Source organism: Ascaphus truei, chromosome 2 (assembly GCF_040206685.1).
Source record: "Ascaphus truei isolate aAscTru1 chromosome 2, aAscTru1.hap1, whole genome shotgun sequence".
NCBI lineage: Eukaryota > Metazoa > Chordata > Amphibia > Anura > Ascaphidae > Ascaphus > Ascaphus truei.
The window spans coordinates 448,486,553-448,510,357 of NC_134484.1; the positions used below are offsets into that span (position 1 = coordinate 448,486,553).

The 23,805-nt window shown below is 42.5% G+C and overlaps 1 protein-coding gene across 1 annotated transcript in view; it reads left to right on the forward strand.

Annotated features, from left to right (window-relative positions):
• The window catches only part of ACVR2B (activin A receptor type 2B), a 164,931-nt gene extending 144,462 nt beyond the window's left edge, over positions 1-20,469 (forward strand). Inside the window, exons 8-11 of the mRNA XM_075587908.1 lie at positions 8,890-9,004; positions 10,819-10,957; positions 16,873-17,003; positions 19,193-20,469. Coding sequence (XP_075444023.1) covers positions 8,890-9,004; positions 10,819-10,957; positions 16,873-17,003; positions 19,193-19,387 — 580 coding nt within the window. The 3' untranslated portion in view covers positions 19,388-20,469. The remainder of the gene's footprint in view (positions 1-8,889; positions 9,005-10,818; positions 10,958-16,872; positions 17,004-19,192) is intronic.
• Positions 20,470-23,805: the final 3,336 nt, after the last annotated feature.

A 23,805-nucleotide genomic window follows, 5' to 3' on the forward strand; every position in this document is an offset into this window, starting at 1 on the left:
GTTAGGGTGACCAGATTTTGAAAATGAAAAACCGGGACATTTTTTTTTTTACATAACAGTTTATTTATTGTAGTACACTTATACTTACGACCATTTGTCCTTGTTACATAGTTGTGTGTGTGTGTTGACCTCACTAATCGAACAAAAAAACCCAGATGTGAATGATTCTGAACCCCTTAACCAGTCTCAGGATGCCCCCTCTTCACAATTTCTAAAGCAGCAATCCCGCCTGGGATCTTACCTGATCTGCAGTCCCTCAAGGTACTATACTGGAGGGGAGGTGTTCCCTACCTGTCTTCCGAGGTCTCCCGTGTGAAACTTGAGTCAGATCTGGAAGAAAGAAGGGTAGGTTACTTCGGTGTAGGTATACAGCAGTTAAGATAAGACAGGGAGGGTGAGAGAGACAGAGAGGGAGACAGAGAGACAGAGAGGGAGAGAGAGGGAGAGAGAGAGAGGGAGAGAGAGGGAGAGAGAGGGAGAGAGAGGGAGAGAGAGGGAGAGAGAGGGAGAGAGAGGGAGAGAGAGGGAGAGAGAGGGAGAGAGAGAGGGAGAGAGAGAGGGAGAGAGAGAGGGAGAGAGAGAGAGGGTGAGAGAGACAGAGAGAGAGGGTGAGAGAGACAGAGAGAGAGGGTGAGAGAGACAGAGAGAGAGGGTGAGAGAGACAGAGAGAGAGAGGGTGAGAGAGACAGAGAGAGAGAGGGTGAGAGAGACAGAGAGAGAGAGGGTGAGAGAGGGTGAGAGAGAGGGTGAGGGAGAGAGAGAGAGACGGAGAGAGAGAGGGAGGGATACACACACACGGGTGCACACACGGGTACACACACACGGGTACATACACATACACACACTGGTACACACACACTGGTACACACACACACACACTGGTACACACACACTGGTACACACACACACACACACTGGTACACACACACACACACACACACTGGTACACACACACACTGGTACACACACACACACACACACACACACACACTGGTACACACACACACACACACACTGGTACACACACACACACACACACACACACACACACTGGTACACACACTGGTACACACACTGGTACACACACACACAGACACTGGTACACACACACACACACACAGACACTGGTACACACACACACACACACACACTGGTACACACACACACTGGTACACACACACACACACACTGGTACACACAGACACTGGTACACACACACACACACACACACACACACACACACACACTGGTACACACACACACACAGACACTGGTACACACACACACACACACACACACACACAGACACTGGTACACACACAGACACTGGTACACACACAGACACAGACACTGGTACACACACACACACACACACACACACACACACACACACAGACACTGGTACACACACACACACACACACACACACACACAGACACTGGTACACACACACAGACACTGGTACACACACAGACACTGGTACACACACACACACACACACACACAGACACTGGTACACACACACACACACACACAGACACTGGTACACACACACACACAGACACTGGTACACACACACACACACACACACACACACACACACACACACACACACACACACACAGACACTGGTACACACACACACACACACACACACACAGACACTGGTACACACACACACAGACACTGGTACACACACACACACACACACAGACACACACACTGGTACACACACACACACACACACTGGTACACACACAGACACTGGTACACACACACACACACACAGACACTGGTACACACACACACAGAGACACTGGTACACACACACACTGGTACACACACACACTGGTACACACACACACACACACACACTGGTACACACACACACAGACACTGGTACACACACACACTGGTACACACACACACTGGTACACACACACTGGTACACACACTGGTACACACACACTGGTACACACACACACACTGGTACACACACACACACTGGTACACACACACACACTGGTACACACACACACACACTGGAGTACAGACAGAGGCAGCCACGAGCAGGCGGCTCCCCGCCTCCCCCTACACCCACCCCCGCGCCCATCTCCCGCACCAAGGGGGGGGGGTGGATAGGAGCGCTGGGACGAAAGGTACAAACTGCCGCCCCCGCTCCCTCCTCCCCCGGCGGGCAGCCACGGGTTCCCGGGCCAGAATGGGGGGACACCGCGCAGCCACCACTTCCCGCCCCCGCGCCCATCTCCCGAACCAAGGGGACCGGGGGGGAAGAGAGCGCCAGGACAGGAGGCAAAGGTGGAGGCAAAGGAAGAAAAACCCACCTGCTATCACCCCAGCGGGCAGAGGGGGGGAGACACCGCGCAAGAGCCAGGAGCCGCGGGCAGACACACACCACGTGTGCTCTGCCGCAGGAAGCGGAAGCCCGGCCCCCAGGCACGCTGGCCCTGCCCCCCCCCCCCTCCCCCCCCTCCCCCCCCCCCTCCCCGGCACCCTTCCATCCATTCCCACTTGCCGGGCCTTAGTGAAGGATGATGCTGGGGGGGCGGGGCTTAATGCCGGGACGCAGGGGATTGGCCAACAAGGTAGGAAACTGCCGGGGGGGGGGGGGGGGGAGGCATTAAAAAAAAATACTTACTAGCCGGGCTGCTGCAGTCTCCTCCTCCGCGCCGCCGCAGACTCGCGTACAGCGCACCGCAGCTTACTCGCGCACCGCCGGCGACAAAAAAAAACAAAAAACGGGGACACATTGAGGAAAATCCGGGACATTTCCGGTACACACAGAAAACCGGTACAGCTCCCGAAAAAACGGGACTGTACCGGCAAAAGGGGGATGGGTGGTCACCCTACATACAGTACATGTGAAAACTAAATTCTTTTTTTCACCAATGCTATGGGTTTTATGGACAGGCTGAACAATTGACAGTGGGGGGGAATGTTGCCAGTTCACACTACAGCACCTCCATTATCTAAAATGAAATTGTACTTAACACCCCTCTGTAATGGCTTACTAGTGCAGTTGGTGCCGGGCTCAAGCTGGGTGAAACTAATTTTCTCTGCTAACATGCTCTCTTTCAAAGAGATGTGTGTCAAATTAGACAATCCAACCATTTCTCTTTCTGTGGGATCATTAAAATCACCTGAGCTACCTCCTTTGTCTTAACTAGAATATTTCTGTGAGTATATCCACCTTCATTTATCTACCAGCATTTCCTTTTTCTTTCTCTGACCTTGTGACTTAATTATCCTTTCATCTTCTACCCTATACAATACTATATCCGAGACCCGAGTGCTGCCCATATTGCAATGCATAACCATTGATGGGAGCATTTGAGTTGTACACATTTGTTTATTATGAACTATATGTTTAAATATATCTATAGCATATACAGTTACTACAAAAGCCTACATAAATCACCAGCGTTCAATGCAATGGATAATTATTAGAGCATTTAAGTTTAACACCTAGCAGGCCAAGTCTTTTCAAGTGGTTGAAAGGCATGTAACCTAATACTGTATGATCATTCATGTGTGTCTCTTTCTGAAAGGATTAGTTTGACTTAATACCGTACGAAGAAACAAGCATTTGCATTGATGCACTATATTTTATGAGTTGTGTTTATAGGATATGTATAAGTACTATACATCTCTTTACAATAGTAGCTTAGTGGTAGTAACACTACATTCGAAGAGGGTGAACTTGGTTTGACCTTGAGTTGGCGCTCCTCTCAATTTTGGGCTAATCACTTTTCTACCTGTGCTGGAGTCACCTAAAATGAGTGTAAGCTCTTGGGAGGGGGGGTCTCTTGCTTACTGAATTCTGTGTACATGGCTGTGTACATTGTCAGTAAATATTTTCGAAATAAAAATAAACATATGGGCGGCAAAATCTCGTTAGGAGGAGCTGGATGCCAACTTGTGTAACATGGTGTGACAAGAAAAAATTAAGTCCTGGCGCAAATATCATGGAAAATACCTGTCCTTCCAGAGAAATAGAGAGTGGGAGAATGGAGTGTAGGACAGTCCTGTTTCCACCGTTTTTTTCTTTATGTGGAGTATTCTCTTATTTGTATTCTTTTGTCTCGATGCTCTGTAGGAAAAAAAGCACAAAAACAAAAAACCATTGCGCAGTATCTTCAGGGTAACGAATACACCTTTCCCCAGCCACTGGCTACTTACAGCAAACCTGTAGGGAACAGACACTGATTGGTATCTTTATTGCCGATTCCAGGCACCCACAGCATACACTGGATCACTTTGCTCACTGTCTTGTCTTCAAATATCTAGTGTAACACTCAAGAGTGCCTGCTTTAGTTAATGTCTCTCTTGTTTTGACTTTGTTCTTTTTCCACTTTCCTCCCCTCCTTCCTCTGAATCCTCTGTGCTTTTTCGCCTTGCTGGACGTTGAGCGACCTGTCTCCAATGGTGGTCCCCTATCTGGTCCTCCCTGTCTGGAAAAGGATCTTTCTCTCTGCGCTGGTCCTAAAGCAGGTTGCCCTTCATGTCAGTCTCTGGTAGGTTCCTGTGTCAAGGAATATAGGTCTCTGGGTGTCTTGATCTCAGCAGAGCTTTCTGCTCAAGACCTCTTTCCTCAAGACACCCAGAGACCTTGAAGACAAGACGGTGAGCAAAGTGATCCAGTGTATGCTGTGGGTGCCTGGAATCGGCAATAAAGATACCAATCAGTGTCTGTTCCCTACAGTTTTGCTGTAAGTAGCCAGTGGCTGGGGAAAGGTGTTTTCGTTACCCTGAAGATACTGCGCAATGGTTTTTTGTTTTGTGCTTTTTTCCTACCGAGCATCGGGACAAAAGAATAGAAATAAGAGAATACTCCACATAAAGAAAAGAACGGTGGAAACAGGACTGTCCTACACTCCATTCTCCCACTCTCCCTATTTCTCTGGAAGGACCGGTATTTTCCATGATATTTGCGCCAGGACTTTATTTTTTCTTTTCATATTGTCACAAGTTGCAGGATAGACTTGTTATTTTGTCCTAAGGCTGCCATCCCACAATTTTAATTTTAATAGTTGTAATTTGGATTGTATCACATATGTTTTGTTTTTCACGTTTATTACTTTTATCACATTGTAGTTTAGGTTGAGCGCACAGTGCAGTATATTTTCTAGCCATTGTGTAACATGGTGCAATCAATTTTGCTCGGGCTCTTTGCACACAAAACTGCAACATTTTACTGAGTTTTGCCTTACGAGCTTTAACTCTATTCACATTTCAAGAACTTGATGGTTAAGTCTTTCCTCTCCTGAGATTTTTGGTTGCTATATTTTTTCGTGTCCTGAAGAAATCTGTCGTTACCTTTAAATATTTTTTATTTTTTTATTTAGACCAAAAAATGCTTATTGTATGTCGTCTTTATTTATATAGCGCCCTTAATAAACATAGCGCTTCACAGTAGTAATACGCAACAATCATATAAATAACAAATAATATAAATAACAGGTCATGGGAATAAGTTCTTCAGACATAAAAGTAACATTTAGGAAGAGTAGTCCCTGCTCCTCCGAGGAGCTTACAATCTAATTGTTAAAATTCTTCACACCCCCCAGAAAAACAGCACCACATATTGCATATCTATAGGATTGTAGCTGAAGGTTTTGCACATGATGTTTATGTTCACTAAAACATTTAACACCCTGCAGAGATTTTAGGATGACTGCTGGTTAGATCAATAAATCTTTCTAAGATTAAAAGCAAACCTACACACCAGCATTCTACATGCTCGTCTTATATACTGTGGTGCTGGAGTGTTGTGCCTGCCAAACACTTGTCCTGTAGTCCTATTGATGCAGGGCAGCTATGAGCACATTTACAAGGCTTTGATTCTGCTTTGTCTGGTCCCTGGTGCTCTACTCAAGGTGAGGTGTGTTGTAGGATCCATTCCAATCAGTTCACCCGTTACTCGTAAGTCTATTCATATTTATGAAGGCCACAAATGCAGGCAGAGCTTTTCAAATGTGATAATGGTTCTGGACACAGGTGTAAATGGCTTGATGTATGCAGCACCCTTTCACACATTCATAGTGAATTGTTAGTCAAATAATAGTTTGCTCTGCTGAATATGTTTATTAACTCTCTAAGGGTTATTAAAAAAAAAAAGAACTGTATGAAAACGTTTAAGCAGCTTGGACATAGAACAATTGAAGGTCAGGTTTTACGGATATCTCTGCTTTAGCACACAAAAAATAGCAGTTATGAATCATTCTTGTACCTTATTGATACACCGCTAAGTGTCAAGATTGCAATCGAAGTGAAAAGGACTGATAGGAAGAAATACATTTGATACATTGGCAAAAATTGTGACTGCGTTGTCATTTCTTGTGACTATAATAAGGTTGATGCTAACAATGTACAAGTTGTATGTGGTGTTCGGTTGTTTAAAAATAAAATTTATTAGTGTATGTTTTCAAGCTGCCGTTTTTAAAAAAAATATATAAATGTTTTCCCCCATTCAATATGTGCATCAATATAATCTGCACACTGACAAGTGATTAGCTAAGCTGCAGATCGATCCGTTCTCCTGTAATCGATCGCTTGCTCAGGGCTATTTTAATTCAGTTCTTGCACAGCATTGTGGGCAATGTAGTTCCTGGAATATGATTGACTAGGTAGTTACTAGATACAATTGGTGCACTGCTAGTGAGAGGGTGGGGCTCAAGCCAGAGCCTATCAGAAGAGGAAGGGGACTGTCACTTTGGAAATGCTTCCTACATTAGAAACATTAAGAAAAATGTCTTTAAAACATTTTTTTTTTAAATAATGCTACAAGTCATTTCTCATAGTACAGAACTGATTTATTAAAAAAAAAAACACACGTAGGCTTGAATTGCATATTTAATGCGAAAACTTTGTTTTTATGCTATATTTAAAGAACTTATGTTTGATATAAGTTCAAGAATGTAATGCATAACTCAGCCATGTTTCTTATCTTAACAGCAGGGGTGGCCAAAAATATCAAATACTTAAGAGCCAGACAGAATTTTTAGGAGCCAGCGTTTTGCTAAGTTGGAGGGCGGTGGCGTTCTGACTACCCTCCCATTCGTCGACCGCTTTGTGTCAGTGTGTGTATCTGTCAAATACTGACTCAAACTCACTGACACACACTTGCCCCCCCTCCCCCGGTCACAGTGTGCATTGAAAGCAGGGGCAGGCAGAATACTGGAGTCCTCAGACTAGCTCCACCCCCAGACCTCAAACTAGCTCCACCCCCAGACCTCAAACTAGCTCCACCCCCAGACCTCCAACTAGCTCCACCCCCAGACCTCCAACTAGCTCCGCCCCCAGACGTCCAACTAGCTCCACCCCCAGACCTCCAACTAGCTCTACCCTTCAACTATCTCCGTCCCCAGCCCACACATGCCTCCTGCTCTCGGCTTCAGCTTCCTGCTATCTAGCTTTTCATACATTTACTACGCCTCTGAGGAACTCTCTTGCGAATAAACACAGTATAACTCCCATGTAAGTTAGGTTAATTTAAATATATATGGTACATATATTATACATGATAGCTGAAGGTGCGGCTCAGTGAGGCCAGGGAGTCTGGTTCAATTCCCGGTGTCGGTTCCTTGTGACCTTGGTCAAGTGACTTTATCTCCCTGTGCCTCAGGCACCAAACACACAGATTGTAAGCTCACCTGGGCAGGGACTGTGCCTGTAACATTCCTATGTGCTGCGTACCACGCATTATACTGTAATTGTAAAGCGCTTTGAGTCCCATTGCGAGAAAAGCGCAGTATGAAATAAAGTTGTTAACAAAATGTTGAGATATTACGTTTTTAAGCGCAGCTAAAATGACATAAGCTTGTGGCCCTTGTACTACAGAATGTTTTTTCTGATCTGGCCTCTCTGGAGAACTGGTTGAAGAGCCTTGATATAAATCATACTCCAGCCTTCTTTTGGAATTACAGAACCATTTAAAAATCTTAACTTCGGGGTAACTGGTGGTAGGGTATAGGCTCCTTAAAATGTAATATTATTATTATTATTTTTTTTTTTTTGATCCAATTTATAAAATATTTCAGTATGGTTTTTGTCTGTTTGTTTGTTTTAGCTTATTATATTGAATAATTCTGCTACGTGAATAAAATGTATGATGATAGTTCAATTATAACAATGACCATTACCAATTTTTTTGTCTTCTATTGCAGGGGAGCGCAATATATATATATATTTTTCCCTGCGCCCCCCTGCTGGCTGTCCCCCTCCTTACCTTGGCTCAGACGTTCTGGCGTCATGACGTTGCGTTGCCATGGCGACGCGTCACCAGACGCTGTCTGAACCAAGGTAATTAGAAGTTTACAGAGGCCTTGCAGCGGCCCCGGCATTAATTTAAAGGCCTTCGGGAAGCGTGCGGGGCCTCTGTAAACCCCGCGTCCCCCACTTTGCTCACCCTTGCTCTACTGTACAAATCCCCGGCAACCTCCCAAGGTTTCTACAAACCTAGTCTCAAAAAACTCCCCACAGTGCCAGCCAAAAGTTTCCGTAAACATAATCTGTTCTTAACTGAGGTTTTAGGTCAGGGGCGGCCAACTCCAGTCCTTAAGGGCCACCAACAGGTCAGGTTTTCAGGATATCCCTGCTTCAGCACAGGTGGATCAATCGTTGACTGCACCACCTGTGCTGAAGCGAGGGATATCCTGAAAACCTGCCCTGTTGGGTGCCCACGAAGACTGGAGCTGGCCGCCCCTGTTTTAGCTTCTGAAGAAATGTAATCTAACAATATGCTAGGAGTTATGCCCTGTAAAAATCAACCCATTTTATTTTGGGGATGATCTGTGCCCTACTTGCCTCATTCATTTCTTTCACATATGCTTCATGTGTTGTTGCTTCTCTCTCTCTCTTCCCGTTTAGGGATTTTAAAAGTAAAAATGTGTTGTTGAGAAATGACCTGACAGCGATTGTAGCAGACTTTGGGTTAGCAGTTCGATTTGAGCCTGGAAAACCCCCAGGAGATACACACGGGCAGGTAACTATACGCACAGCAATCAATCTACGTGTGCGAGCACCTCACCAAACATTATGTGCTATGCTAGTCCGTATTCGTACTGTGTGTTACACTAGCAATGTATTACAAGATGGAACCATGTCCTGGGCCTGGCTGTCTCCAAATTAGCCAACAAAACGGTCTTCAAAGAGTGAACGATAAATATGTGGTGTTCTGAATAATGTGGCTTCCTGCTATAACAGGAAATAGGAAACAGAATCACATACATTAGTGGCAGGGTTGCCACCTTCTACTGAAAGCCAACCCGGAGAAAAATATATAAATAAATATATATAAATATATATATAAAAAATCCCTTGCTTGGTGTGGTGCGGCAGCGGCATCTCCAGGCATCCTGCCGCAATTCCCCCTCCAACTGCAGTGAACATGGCGGCGCGGCGTCAAATGATGCCACATTGCCATGGCAACTGAACGCTACGCGGCCCCACGTTGCGTCCGGGTGCCTTAGCAACGCTCCGTCATTTGACGCCGCGCAGCCACGTTCACTGCAGTTGGAGGGGGAATTGCAGGAAAATAACAGAGCGTGCCGGAGACGCCACATCACCCCGCCCCCACATGGAGATTGGCAACAGCAGCCCGGAGGTAAGTGCCCGAAACCCGGAGAGGTGGCAACTCTGATTAGTGGCGGCTTTGGGATGTGTGAATAGGGCACTGCCTTATTATTTTTATGTTCAGTTAGCATATTCTTGCTTTATTGCTTTAGTTTTGTAGTTCCTGTGGTATATAATTCATTGCACTGGGATACTATCTTTTGTTTCATTTGGCATTACTGTTCTATATTCCCCAGGCGCATTTTTTTTATTTATTTTTTGGTGTTTAAATGCCACGTTGTGAGCACATTCACATGTCTCAGACAGGTCTGCATCCTGCTTTCCCCCCATTATCTTAGCATGCAATGCTTCTACTGCAGCCAGGAATTCTGGGTAATGACATGCAAACGAGAACAGTGTCAGCTTTTGCTTCTATAAACGTATGCCTGCCGTATTACACAGCTCTCCAGCATAGTCTGGGTTAACGTGTGTGTGTGTGTGTGTGTGTGTGTGTGTGTTCGTGTGTGTGTGTGTGTGTGTGTGTGTGTGTGTGTGTGTGTGTGTGTGTGTGTGTGTGTGTGTGTGTGTGTGTGTGCGCGCGTGCGCACACAGTTATTCATTATTACTGTAAACGTTATTGAGATCTTTTTGGTAGAATTTTAGAACTGAAATGACTTGCATTCCTTGACACATACAGTACAGTACATTTCGGCATCTTTAAAATGAGCACATACACACCAGCAGCGGCCATTGAAAATCAATAGCAGCCATTTAGTGTCATGTGCTTCTTGTATCACAAGATTTGTGCGTCACAAACCCCATGAGACATTGTTAAGCTTTTAGACCTCGCATGGGAAGAAAAAAAATGTATATTATTTTTAGCTAAAAAGAAGAGACTACTGAATCTAAAGAAAAAAACACTTGGGGGGATTAACATCTGCTCAAAGGTAGTGATAAATATACCTTGTTTAAAAAACAAAAAAGTCAGGTAAATGTTCCAAAACAACACATTTAAGGCTCTTATTGCTTTGACGGCTAACCTACCAGTTTAGTTTGAGCTGAAAACTGCTTATTTATGTAAAAACAAACAAAACCTTTTTATTATATTTGATTGTTATCACTAATAAGAGAACAATAGCATTATTTTTTTAATGTAGAATTTCATAAAAGTTAATTTGAAATCTACTATACCAGCAATGCAGAAAGATGTAACAATTGCTATGTTTGGACATTTTCTCCCTGCAGGTTGGAACCAGGCGGTATATGGCTCCAGAGGTGCTAGAGGGAGCAATTAACTTCCAGCGAGATTCCTTTCTCAGGATAGACATGTATGCTATGGGGCTGGTCCTCTGGGAGCTTATAGCTAGATGTACAGCTGCTGACGGTGAGTCTTTGGGGCCCCCTGGTGGCAATAATGTTAATGCATGTATTCTTGCTATATCTACTGTAACATGGATGGCCAACTCCAGTCTTCAAGGGCCACCAACAGGTCAGGTTCTCCAGATATCCCTGCTTCAGCACAGGTGGCTAAATCAGGATTTTGATCCGCCTCTGATTCGGCCGGTTCCTTTGGTCCTCGAATTAGTCTCAAAAAGCAAATCTCCAGTTTCTGATAAATTTTTTTTTTTAGAGTGCAATTCCAAATCCGTGGCTGGATTGTAAAAAATCCAGACACGGATTAATCCGCGTGGGGGGTATATCTCTCACTGCAAATTAATTAGTGTGTGTTTCAAACAAACCAGGCACGGATTATGGAATCTGCGGATTCTTAAACATCAGTCCAGGTTGTAGCCATTGGTGGATTTGGGTAGATCCGCATGGATTTTTTTATTGCCGAATCCACAGATTTATTTTGGTGGGTGGGGCCAGATTTAGCCCTAATGATGGAGCAGGTAAGAGGCCCTGCGCTCTCCCCAGCATCAAGCTTTGCTTCATTTCAAACCGGCTCTGGACACACACCCGGGACCTGCACCAACAGCTTTGACGTTATCGGTTATGGCTCCTTGTTTAATATGGCGCAAAATAAAACCGTTTATCTTGTGTGTAGCAGGTAGCTGACATTACCTCCCGATTCCCCGACAGGGAGGATGTTTTAAATCACAACGTATATTCCAAACCTCTTTAATTTATCATATAGTCTTTATAACGGTAAATCTATAATAATAAAATTGTGTCTGTCTGGGCACTAACTGCAGGACCATGAAACCTGCACTCCTGAAACTTTGTAGGCAGACTAAGGGGACCACAGGAGTGTGCACTTGTATGTTATGTTTGTATGTCTATTTAGAGAGGGAGAGAATCAGGTGAAACAACTTGGAATGCCCCTAAACGCAGGGGTCCAAGCAAAAAAAACAATGAAACAGGGTACTAAAGGCAAAAAAACCTAGTCAGGGCAAAACAACATATAAAAGAGCCAAGCACACCAAACAATAAGTCATTTAATGACTAGAAAGTTTAAAAAACAAAAAACAAAATTGCATCCAACGTTTTGGTGCACATGTACCCTAACTCTGATGAAGGTGCATGTGCCCCGAAACGTTGGATGCATTTTTTTTTTACTTTCTAATCATTAAATGACTTATTGTTTGGTGTGCTTGGCGCTCTCTTATATATATATTTTTTTTATCATTTATGTATTTTTATTTAAACACATTTAATTCTATGAGTGATTAAAAATGTCTTTCACAAGCAAGTCAGCCAGTGAGTGTTGTACCTTGTAAGCTATGTAACATGACATCATAATGCACATAGCCTGGTGGCAGATAAAAGAGAGTCAGATATCTATAATGTTTAGACAGAAAGCAGACAAAGAGGAAGTCAGTTGACGTGATGAGCAACAAGAATGCTGGAGAAGCAGAGAGACAGAAGAATTGGGGACATCATAAGGTTTTAAAGGAAAGTTATGGGGGGAGCCGAGGGGAGAGGTAAGGGGGGGAAGTGACACAATTTATTAGTGATTTTTATTACTGCAACCTGTGAGAAGCTGGACTTTGACCATCTAGTAACTAGCAATGGGAGGATCAAGCTGTGCTAAGAGGAACAAATACATTTGTAATACCCCTCTTTATAATTCAATTATGTGGACCAATAGTTTGGGCCTGTAGGTTTGTTTTTTTTTAATTATTATTATGAAGTGGGACACTTGCATTTATATGGAAAGAGGTAGACACATTGTGTTTCCACAGAAATAAGTGAGCTTATTTTGCCACCATAGAATGAAACGGGCCAGTGATATTTCCATCGAAATTAATATTTCTATATAAAAAGAGCTGTCTGGTGCCTTATATTTCATAGTTCTAGTTGTGATCAGATTATTCTAACTCTAGTCACTGTTCCAACCACATATACCAGAGACCACATAGTTCTTCTCACCTTGTGACTATTAACACTGCAATTACTTACTTGTGTTGCCCGCATTACACTAATAAAGCCTTACTTACGCTTAACCTATAACCGTTGACAATGGTTCATTATCCTAATATTGATTATATTAGTTAGCATAGGGTAATATATACCATCATTGTTAAAACACCAAAATATGAATGCATGTTAATGGGTCAGTATCTTATCTACATGTTATAACCCATTTCTATCATTTGCACCGTATCAAACTAGACGGCTATTTTCTTACATATACGTTTATTTGCCAGTTTGTTATAGTAATAATTTTTATGTTGGTATGTTTCATGTTAATGTGTTAGTGTTTCATTTCTCCTAGTCCAGTGCCCATCTAACATACCTAATTAATGTGGTTAATGTTTTTGAGCCTCAAATTAAAAATTCAAAAACTAGTTCATTCTCCAGGTATATTACTGTAATAAGAATGCAGTTCTTATTTTGAAACTAACATTTAGTTGATATTCTTTCCTGTTATTTCCCTGCATTGCATGCCAGTTGTCTATTGGCTAGGACATTGGTGGATTTGGGGGCTTCACCTGCACCCCCAACCTCTGGCCACCCCAACAGCCCGTTCTCCCCAGTACTGAGGGAACAAAGATGTTGTTGACGTGGATCATAGCTTCTTTCCCTCCCTCAGCTGCTTAATGACAAGTGCACTGGTAGAAATACTGTATTGGCCGCTCCTCTCCTGTGCTAATCACTAGTTCCCGGTGTAAGAACAGGGGCGGGACAGAATTCACCAGTGCGCCGGCATTAAACACTGGTGCAGGGAATCGCTCCTGGGCACTGTTGCAAAACCTCTCTTATAATTTCCTCAAAGTGCAGGTCTCCTATAAGACAGAGGTACAAAGTAGAGCTCTATTCACAAGTTCATAATGCAATTCTCAATTAATGTGACAGCCAAGAACAATGGAAAGACACAGTTTCAGGTCCTGATGAAAGGACCTGCACTTTGGAGGAATTGTTTGCCTATGTTGTCTTGGCTGCACAAGCAGGATTCTCCTCTTCTGAAACTGTCTCCCCGCACTTTGGAATTGTACTAAAACCTTTCTTATGCCTGTGCACCGTGTGCACCGTGTGCACCGTGTGTATGTGGGTAATGTGCAGGCCAACTTTATGGCGGTTCCATCGGTACAGTTGCACCAAGCCCTGCACTTACAGATCCCCACAACATTTAAACTGATTGCCGGGGGAGATTGCGGGAGCTCTGCAAGTGCCTCTTACCAACGGTAAGCTTCTCCTCCTGCTCCTCCTGCTCATCTCGGCATCTTCTGCTGGTGACGACGTGGAGTGAAAATGATGTGTGACGTCACATGGCGACGCGTTGCCACGGTAACTTGCCGCAAACAACAACGCCGAGTTGAGTAGCAGGAGGAGATGCCGGAGAAGGTAAGAGGCTCCTCGCTCTCCCCTGGCACCGAACCCCGCCAAACTCCCAGCCGGCCCGGTTAATGTGCCGCCCTTTTTTGAGGGCCGCACGTGTAGCCCTGGACGTTTATCATATTGTGTGTAAAACTGGAGTAGGGTGTAACAGCCTGACCGTCATCAAATATTTTGGGATCCACCACCAATGTAGAATTGTATCTTTCTCCCTCCCCTCCCCCCGCCATCACTTTCTCTGTGTCTCAGCTGTACCTCCCTTATCCTAATTGGTGACATTGGTGGAGAGAGCCATTACCTTCCATGAAAGCCATTAACAATCTAGAACGCCTAAACTACTTTAGTGAATAGTCCCCATAAACTTTTAACTACTTTTAAAGTGGCTTTTGTTTCTGCTTCTACAGCTAACAGGAATTATTAATTAAATACCAGATTTGTGTTTTCTAATGGCAATTTGGAAGGTCACGATGTATATTTTTTTTTTCGAAGTGATTGTGTTTTGTCCTCAAATGGATATATGGAGATACTGCACCTGTAATGCATGCAGTACAATGCTACATGCAGAGCACATCCTCCAAATACATTCATTGTGCTTTACAATCAGCTCCACTGTTGATTAATTCTGTCCCTTAAAAGTGTTCTGGGATCTTCGACTCTGGTACCGTTCTGTACAGTGATTTATAAAGGATTTTAGTCCCTTTTGAAGGTCAAACAGAAGGTTTAGAAAAGCATCTCTGCCCTGTCTCAGCACTGAGGGTTGTTGGTTGGGCAGCAGATCTCCGTCGGGCCATTGTAGCATTGCCTTGACGCTTTGAGTCATATCTTTTCGGAAGAACAACACTGCTTTTACGATAACTGTTTTATTGCAAAGCCTTACTTGTTTATGGGTCAAAGCCATGGGATATATTTATTTCATATACGTCAGGGGAGGGCCAACTCCCATCCTCAAGAGCCACCACCAGGTTGGGTTTTAAGGATATCCCTGCTTCAGCACAGGTGGCTCATTATTCGACTGCACCACCTGTGCTGAAGCAGGGATATCCTGAAAACCTGACCTGTTGATGGCCCTTGGACTGGAGTTGGCCTCTCCTGATACACATCGTTTAGTATCAATATACTTTGCTCTGACTTTGCAGCGTGTAGCCACTGTAATGTATTATTTATTTAGCCCCAGCCATGTATGAGACCCGTCCCATGAGACCTTAAAATAAAGAGAGTTCTAATACAATGAGTGCATTCTGAAAAATAAAAAGGTAGCTGAGAAAGAAGTAATTCCTTTTAATTGGTGCACACCCTGGTAATCAAAAAGCCTTTGAATTGAATAGCATTGATATGCTGCAGTGTTCCTAAAAGGACGCCTCAAAATCTACCGGTTATTGAGTTAATTAAAATAAATACAGCTGCAAGAAAATGCACCCAAGTGAGGCAAACCTCACCTGTTGTAACTACGTGGCTATGCCAGAAATAGTGGCATATTTGTGGCCACCGTGGAACTCGCATCAACTAGAAACAATCACTTGGAATGATATAGCGCTGTATCTAGTAATAATGTGCCCCTCACCATGACGGTCAAATAAAATATATATCAATCAGAGGATGGTTTTAAAACTCATTTTAAAAAATGGCATTAAGTTGAATAAAAAAGAAACGGAGAAAAAAAAAGTCACTTAACTAATATTACAAAACAGATTTATTTAAACAAATAAAAAAAAAACATAAGATGTTGCTGCGTTAAGGTAGAAGCTTCAATGTTCAATGTGTGTGTCTGTTTTTAATCGTATACACTGCCAGGTATAAGTTGTCATAAGCAGTGAAGTTACGGCGAGTATCTAAAATGTGGTTGGCACAAACACAACAATATAGTACGTACTAGATCACTAATGCAGCGCAATTATTTCAATGCCCAGATTCCACTGACTAAATGCATTTCAAATATTACTTGTGTGAAGAACGCTGTAAACTCTTTCAGTGCCCCATGACATTGGGGCCACAACATAATTACGAGCACCCTGGCGGCCTTGTGACCTTGCCCAATGTTATTGATATTTTGCCCCTTTCTAGGTGAATTCGGAAACCGCAGGCCTGTGAGCTAAGTTTGCGGTCAGAACCGCCTCTTCTGTTTCATGTGATCACAGCCCAGAACGCGCAAGGTCCATGGTACGTAGTACCGCAAGCCTTCTGGTGCCTAAAAGGGTTGTCCGTGTTTCTCGAACCTCTCCCCAGGGAATCGCAGGAGATTGTAGGACCAGATTTGAGGAGCAAACCATGAGTTACCACACTTGTATTGGGTGTTGGTTATTTCCAAAGCATGGTCTGACTTAAGCTCCTGAGTGTTGTGGAAAACTTGAGTTAAATTATGGCAGTGCAGAGTCTCTCTAGTAAAACGTTGTCATAAATCAAATGCAATCACAATTATTTTTGTGTGTTTTATTTATTTACCATTTTTTTCACAGTGCGCCAGAGTTAATGTAAAACAAAGCTGGCCTTACACTCAATAGCTTTCTTCTCTGCATATAACAGGGCCTGTTGATGAATACATGCTGCCATTTGAAGAGGAGATTGGCCAGCATCCGTCACTAGAAGATCTGCAGGAAGTGGTGGTCCATAAGAAGATGCGTCCCATTTTAAAAGATCACTGGCTGAAACATCCTGTAAGTTTGCAGATACAGCTCAACCCCGTTATAACGCGGTGCTTGGGGCCCAAAGAATCTCATTGCGATATAAGGGGATCGCGTTATATGTCCCTCTCTCCTCTCGCGCCCACCCCCCTCCTTAACCTTGGTGCTGACGTCACGACGTCACGTTGCCATGGCGATGCGTCAACTGAAGCCGTTTGAACCACGGTAAGGAGAAGTTACAGAGGCCTTCGCCGCTTGCCCAGCATTTCATATAAATGCCCTCGGGAAGCGCGGGGGTCCTCTGTAGCCCCCTGCGCCCCCCGCACAGAATTGAATGCAATTGTATGCAAATGATTTCTGTGATCTTACATGCGTGCAACAAACGTAAACTGTCTGAACAAAAAATTGGGAGCCACGCTTGCATCACGCTATAAGCGGATTCGCGTTGTAACGGATCGCGTTATAGCGGCGTTGAGCTGTACTATTAATAGCCTTATTTTGAAATAATAATAATGATTCTTTTAATATGTTGAGCACCAACTAGATATACTTTTGGCATCAAGCTATTTTACACTGCACCCCAAAATTCAGGCATGCTGTTTTCTGACCAATCTGTTTATTTATTTTGTGGTTAGAATGCAATTGACATTGTTTATGAAAGCATAAAACGTTGCCAGATTTCGTTTTCTGGACAAGAATTGTTAATACGGCAGCTGCTTACATTTCCGCCAGGATTGTAGTGGCCTAGAGCAGTCGTTTCCCAACGTTTCAGTACGAGGGACACATCGTATATTCTACATATTTTCGCGGGCGAAAGAAAAAAAAATCTTTTTATATATTTTAAAAATTAATGAATAAGTATTTATTTGGATCTTTTTGGTATATGAGTCAGAACAAAAGAGAAATGTGACAATTACAAAGAGAGGATGCCGTGCTTACACTGGGAAATGATATATAATGAGCAAAAATATATATATTTCAAGTTGCTGCGGGATGGATAAAACCTTGTGGGGGGCCTGATGTGGCCAGGAATATGACTAAGAATTTGCATACTGGATAAGTTTACTTTGCAGTGCGTTTACGTTTAATTGTTATTCCCTGCATGTAGGTATAATGTTTTTTACTCCGCTCAGCAGCAGTCATTTTGCGTAGTAACCTAGTTAATCCATAAAGAGAGATTCAGAGGAGAAGTAAGAGTTCAAACAGTGCTCATCTTACGTAGGACGATCAATCAGAAACCATTGCGTGATCAATTACCATGTTAAAATCACAGCAAGGTACTGCATGTATCTTAACATATTCAAAGTCCAATCATTAGGTAACAAACACAGTTCTGCAACTGACTATCATTGACTATATACTGAATGGGATATAGCATTTGTGATTTGAAATAAAAATACATATATAAATACCATTTTATGGAACATACTTGGAACAACAGATAAGTGACAGCCACCTTCCCTCCTTTAGCAAACTGCACCTTAATCTGGGATGTGAGATTCACACCTGTACACACTTGTATCGATTTGTCAATTATTTAAGTGATTAAAAAAATAATAATAACATAATCCAGCATGTTGCACAATAATTTGAATAGGAATGCACTACATTACCCCCCCCCCCCCCATTCTGTTTTGTGTAAACTGAATATGCTGCTATCAATGGGAGGAATAATTTGTATAATAATTGTCAGATAAGATTAGAATTACACTGGACCTGACGTAAATAGCATGCAAGTGGAACATTTAGTTTAAGGGTGGTGGATTATCAATGTAATTGGCTTCCTTACAAAGAATCAAACTGCGATCGTGAACTTTCCATTTTATCACCCTGGGAGCACAGGGGGGATAACACACAAAGCTATTTGCCAGTGTAAGGGTGTAGAAACATTTTATATTCACTTTGTGAGCATGGAGGTTCCTTCTGACCGTACAATTTGCACAAAACAGTGATTTCAACAAAGTATCTTTAATTGGTCAAATGTACTGTTTGGTTACTTGCATGTGTACATTTTGGCAGTTTTAACTATGGGCATGTATCAGGTGGCACATGTAAGTTACTTTGCTGTACAAATATAAAATAAAGTACTCCTCGTTCATAATACGAGCGGTACTCATTTTGTTTATAATACAAAAAGTACCACCTTGTTTATAAAATATGTTGGACAACTGATATACTAATCCACAAAACTGACATTTTATTGTGTCATTCTGTGTTCTCAGGGGTTGGCACAGCTGTGTGTCACAATTGAAGAATGCTGGGACCACGACGCAGAGGCTCGACTCTCCGCGGGCTGTGTGGAGGAGCGCGTCTCTCAGATCCGCAAATTAGTGAATGGCACTACCTCGGACTGCCTTGTTTCCATCGTTACATCTGTCACCAATGTGGACTTGCCACCCAAAGAGTCAAGTATCTGAGTCCAGGTTACCTTTGTCTTTCCAGACTCAGTGGATTCAAAAACAACATAAAATACTAAAAGAAACACATGAATGCAGCTGCTATTTTATCTTGACATTTTTTTATTATTATTATTTTTTTTTTTTGGATTGGATCAATTTTACCAGCACGTTCTTCTATTGTATTAAAAAACCAATGGACATCTCAGCAAGCATTCAGGTGCCGACTAATGAATGCTTAAAGGTGCAAGTACTTCAGAACCTCAACAAACTCATTTTTGGATAATGCTGTCTTGGTTTCTCTCGATAGCAGAACTTCTCCGAAGAGGACCCATAGGAAACAACCTACTATCTTTGTTAACAAAATGCTGCAAACTTTGTAGAAAGCTGAAGACTGTTACATAAGATACACCTTCCTCAAACGGGATTCCCTCAACACAACGCTCTCATCATTTTTTTTATAAACCATCTGTTGTGTCTTTTATGGATCTAACGGGTGTCTTTGTAACATGTAGAGAAACTTGGAAGAGCGTGTTCTCTCTTTTCTGACAGTAAAATAATTGGGAGGTTCTGTGTATGGGTGGGCAGAGCGAACTGGCATTGCACTTGGCAAACCATCACTTGCTACGGAGCTACTTCTCAGGTAACCATTAACAAGGGGAAGGATGCGTTTCTGATGCAAAGCATTGCCGCAAAAAGAGGGTACGGAGAAAGCGAGATATCGGTCCTTCTATTTTTCTAGGACACCAAACGGTGAAAAGGAAAATGGCACCCTGGTGATATGGAAGGCAATTATATGCAAACCTCAATCAACAAAAATGAAGTAGTATTGTACATGAAGAGCAGAGGGGGGTATCAAGATTTCCAATTCGGCTGCCTATGATCGCAGCGTCGTTCATCAGGATGTTTTGTGAGCGCCAACACCTCTGCTAACTTCACCTAAATAGAATGGGTCATCTGATTAGCTGGTCATCAAGTTTTAACGACCAGTACATCTGTGGGGTGAGAAGTGTTCAATTGATTAAATTAGACACAATCGACATTGTAAGGGGGTCTTTCTCCGTACCCTAGGATTAAAAAAAAAAAAAAATTTAAAAAACTAATTTGGTGCATACTCTGAATACCGATGATATGTCATAACCTTGCTCAAGCCAGTGAATGTCCCTGATGCTGCTGATTCAACACTTTGGATACGTTTTTCATCTGCAAAACAAGCAATGTTTAAAATAAAAAAAAAAATCCATGCGCATACAACTTACTAGCTTCCGAGGTTTAACGTCTTCAGTGCTGGGTGAGCCTGTAACGTGCAGTCGAGGTCTGCCCAGCACATGGAGGTGTTAAGAATAACAAGAAACTTCATGACCATAGACCACCTCAAACCAGAAATACCTCAGAATTTTATACTTGTATAAGTTTTATTATATATTTTTTAGTTGTGTTGTCTTGTAGTAAGTATATTTTAATGTAAGTTGGCTTTTCTGACAAGGGAGTTTAAAAAAAAAATGTAAAAAAAGGAGAAAAAAAATAATTTTCCAAATTTTTAGGAAGTGCTACCTTTTTTTTTTGTTTGTTTTTATAAGAGCACCATTGTAAATAATTGTACACATTTGTAGATGAACTGCCTAAATAAGATAACTGGGTATCATTCACTCTTGTTTGTGAGGTTTCCACTCTGTTGTTGTCAATTTTGCTAAAAGACAGTTGGCCTTTTTAAACCAATGAGGAAATGTTCAATTCCAGACTGCTTCCTCCCTGGCCCGGCTTCTTAGGCCTCGTCCAGGGTGGGTAGAGGCGCGCTGGCCCCTGCTCGGCCATGCTTTTCCTGGCCGGCTAGGTGCGTGCACATCTGGGGGCGCGGCCTCTACGTCGCAGAGATGATTCGCCCTCATTGGGCGAACCACTCACGTGACGCGCTTGCGAGCGGCACATTCAAAATTGCGCTCTCGGCAAGCGGCCGAGCAGGCGCGGCCCGCCCGCTCGCGCAGGCCACGTGCATTGTCGCAACATGTCTAGCGTGAGCGCGCGTGCCCGCTCAGCACCACCCTGGACGAGCCCTTAAGTGTTCGGGAAGTCTGATATAAATTGCTCGGATGACTCTTACTACTTAAGGCGCGGTTCAGGCGAAGCAAAATCTTTCATTTGCCCTTAAAGTTTGTATGCCATTTGTTTTTGGCCTTTTGCAGGGGGCGCCTCTTTTGGATCATTGCCTGCACTTTTCTGAACCTAAGTGGCATTAAAGAGAGACATTTACGTTTGCGTAAAGCTATTATCTGCTTTTTGATAATCTTTACTACACGAATGCAAATATGCAGTAGCAACGTGATTTTATATATATATATATAGACCGATTTAATATTTTTTAATTTCTTGACAGGCTTTTTTTTTTTTTTTACTAATATTGGTTGCGTCTTAGAAACACTTTTTAAAAGGAAGCAGTTGAATATATGAAATTCATTTGATCATATTTATTTGTGATGGTGAGACTTACTGTCACTTTCCAATTAAATTCATGTGGTCCGCTTTCCTCCTGTGACTGAACTGAGCTTTGCAGCAGTTGTTTTTTCTCTTAAATCACTACTTTTTCTAAGAAGCTTTAAAGTATTTATTGTAAGTGCCATAATTGATTTAATAGCCTTCTATTACAGTGTATGTCTTTTAGACATTCTATTGGTTGATTTATACCTTTACTGCAGGAATTTTGCATGTTCTGTGAGCAAAGAACTTTGTACTTTTTTTTTTTTTTTTTTAAATCTTTTTAATAGAATATAATCTATTTAGCCGATGATGTGAACCATGGGTGGTCAACTCCAGTCCTCATGGGCCACCAACAAGTCAGGTTTTGAGGATATCCCTGTTTCAGCACAGGTGGCTCCTTCGAAGACCTGACCTGTTGGTGGCACTTGGACTGGAGTTGGCCATCCCTGATGTGAACCAAGTATCCTCCTATCAACAGGGGGTTTAAGGTATTTAGCACATTCTTGTATAAGAATCATTTTAATGTATAATAGTGTTATCCTTGAGGAACAGGACTGTCAAAATGGATTTTAAAAAAACGTTTTGTACCCAGCACCAATGTATTAACAGCAGTTGAGCATTTTAGCTTTATTAACTTCGGACAAACTCAATCATTGGTTTGCAACTCCCCTTAGTGCTTAGTGAAGTTTTTCATAAGGAAAATCTATTGGCACGGGCGATACGAAAATGGGACTGGCAGAAGTTGTAAGAAAACCTACAAAATACTCTGTAGTGAAATCCTGATCAATTTTGGATTGTTAAATCGGCGTTTCCACTTCTTGGCACTTGTGTGTTCTTGTGCAAATCCAGCTAAACTGTGACCATTAAGGGAAACAAACATACAAAATGCTAAGTTATCTTCAATTTAGTGAAGCCGACAGAATAATGTGCACATTAGTCTTATACAGGAATGTGCTAAAAAGCACCCCTGCATGCAGCACTTTGGATAGAATATTGACGTCTCATCCAACGTATTGAAAGAAATGTACACACAGATCGCAGAACATATGCTCTAAAATGTGGTCTTAATTAGGTACAAACGGGAAAATAAAACCTAATTCACTTCTACAACATTTTTGTAATGTCAACATGTTTAAAGCCTTTTAGATACAGCTCTCCTAACCATGTAGATCGGCTTTCCAGGAAAGGTCCACTCACAAGCAATCACAAACAATGCTATGCAACTCTATCCACAGTAGGTTGCATTCTAACTGGAATCTTCTTCAAGGCTGCGCTGCAGAATGTTCTAAAAACAAAATTGCAAGTTAATAGAAGTGGACAAAAGGAGTGTCCATTAGTGGTTATTATTTCATGTGTTATGGCATTTAAAAAATATATATATATTGACATTCTAGATTCTGAATGTAGATATATATAGATATATATAGATATATTTTTTGGAGTCACTTAAATATTTCTCCTTTCATTGCAAATGCTTGGCCTTCTCATTTTCAATGCGTCAGTAGCTATTCGTGCCTGAAGACAGCCAGATCATACCCGTCTTGGTAATCAAGATAATCAAACCAGTTATGTAATATGGCAGGGATGCTCAACTCCAGTCCTCAAGACAACCCCCCCTCCTCCCCCCAACAGGTCAGGTTTTAAGGATATCCTAGCTTCAGCACCACCTTTGCCAAAGCAGTTATATCCTTAAAACCTGACCTGTTGGGGGTCTTGAGAACTCAAGTTGAGCATCCTTGTCATGGCATTGGAATTTAAGACTGAACTTATAAGGCAGCAGGGAGTACTGCAGCTTTTAGGTTTTTGTGTCCAAATCCATTGTATTTGAATGCTACAGTCCAAATCCTAAGCATGTGATCTACACAAGAGACTAACACTTAGGAAGGTCTTTATCTTCCTGAGATCTCACATCTTGTAGTCGTGTATTGTTATATATATTTTGATGACCACACACTTTCAATACA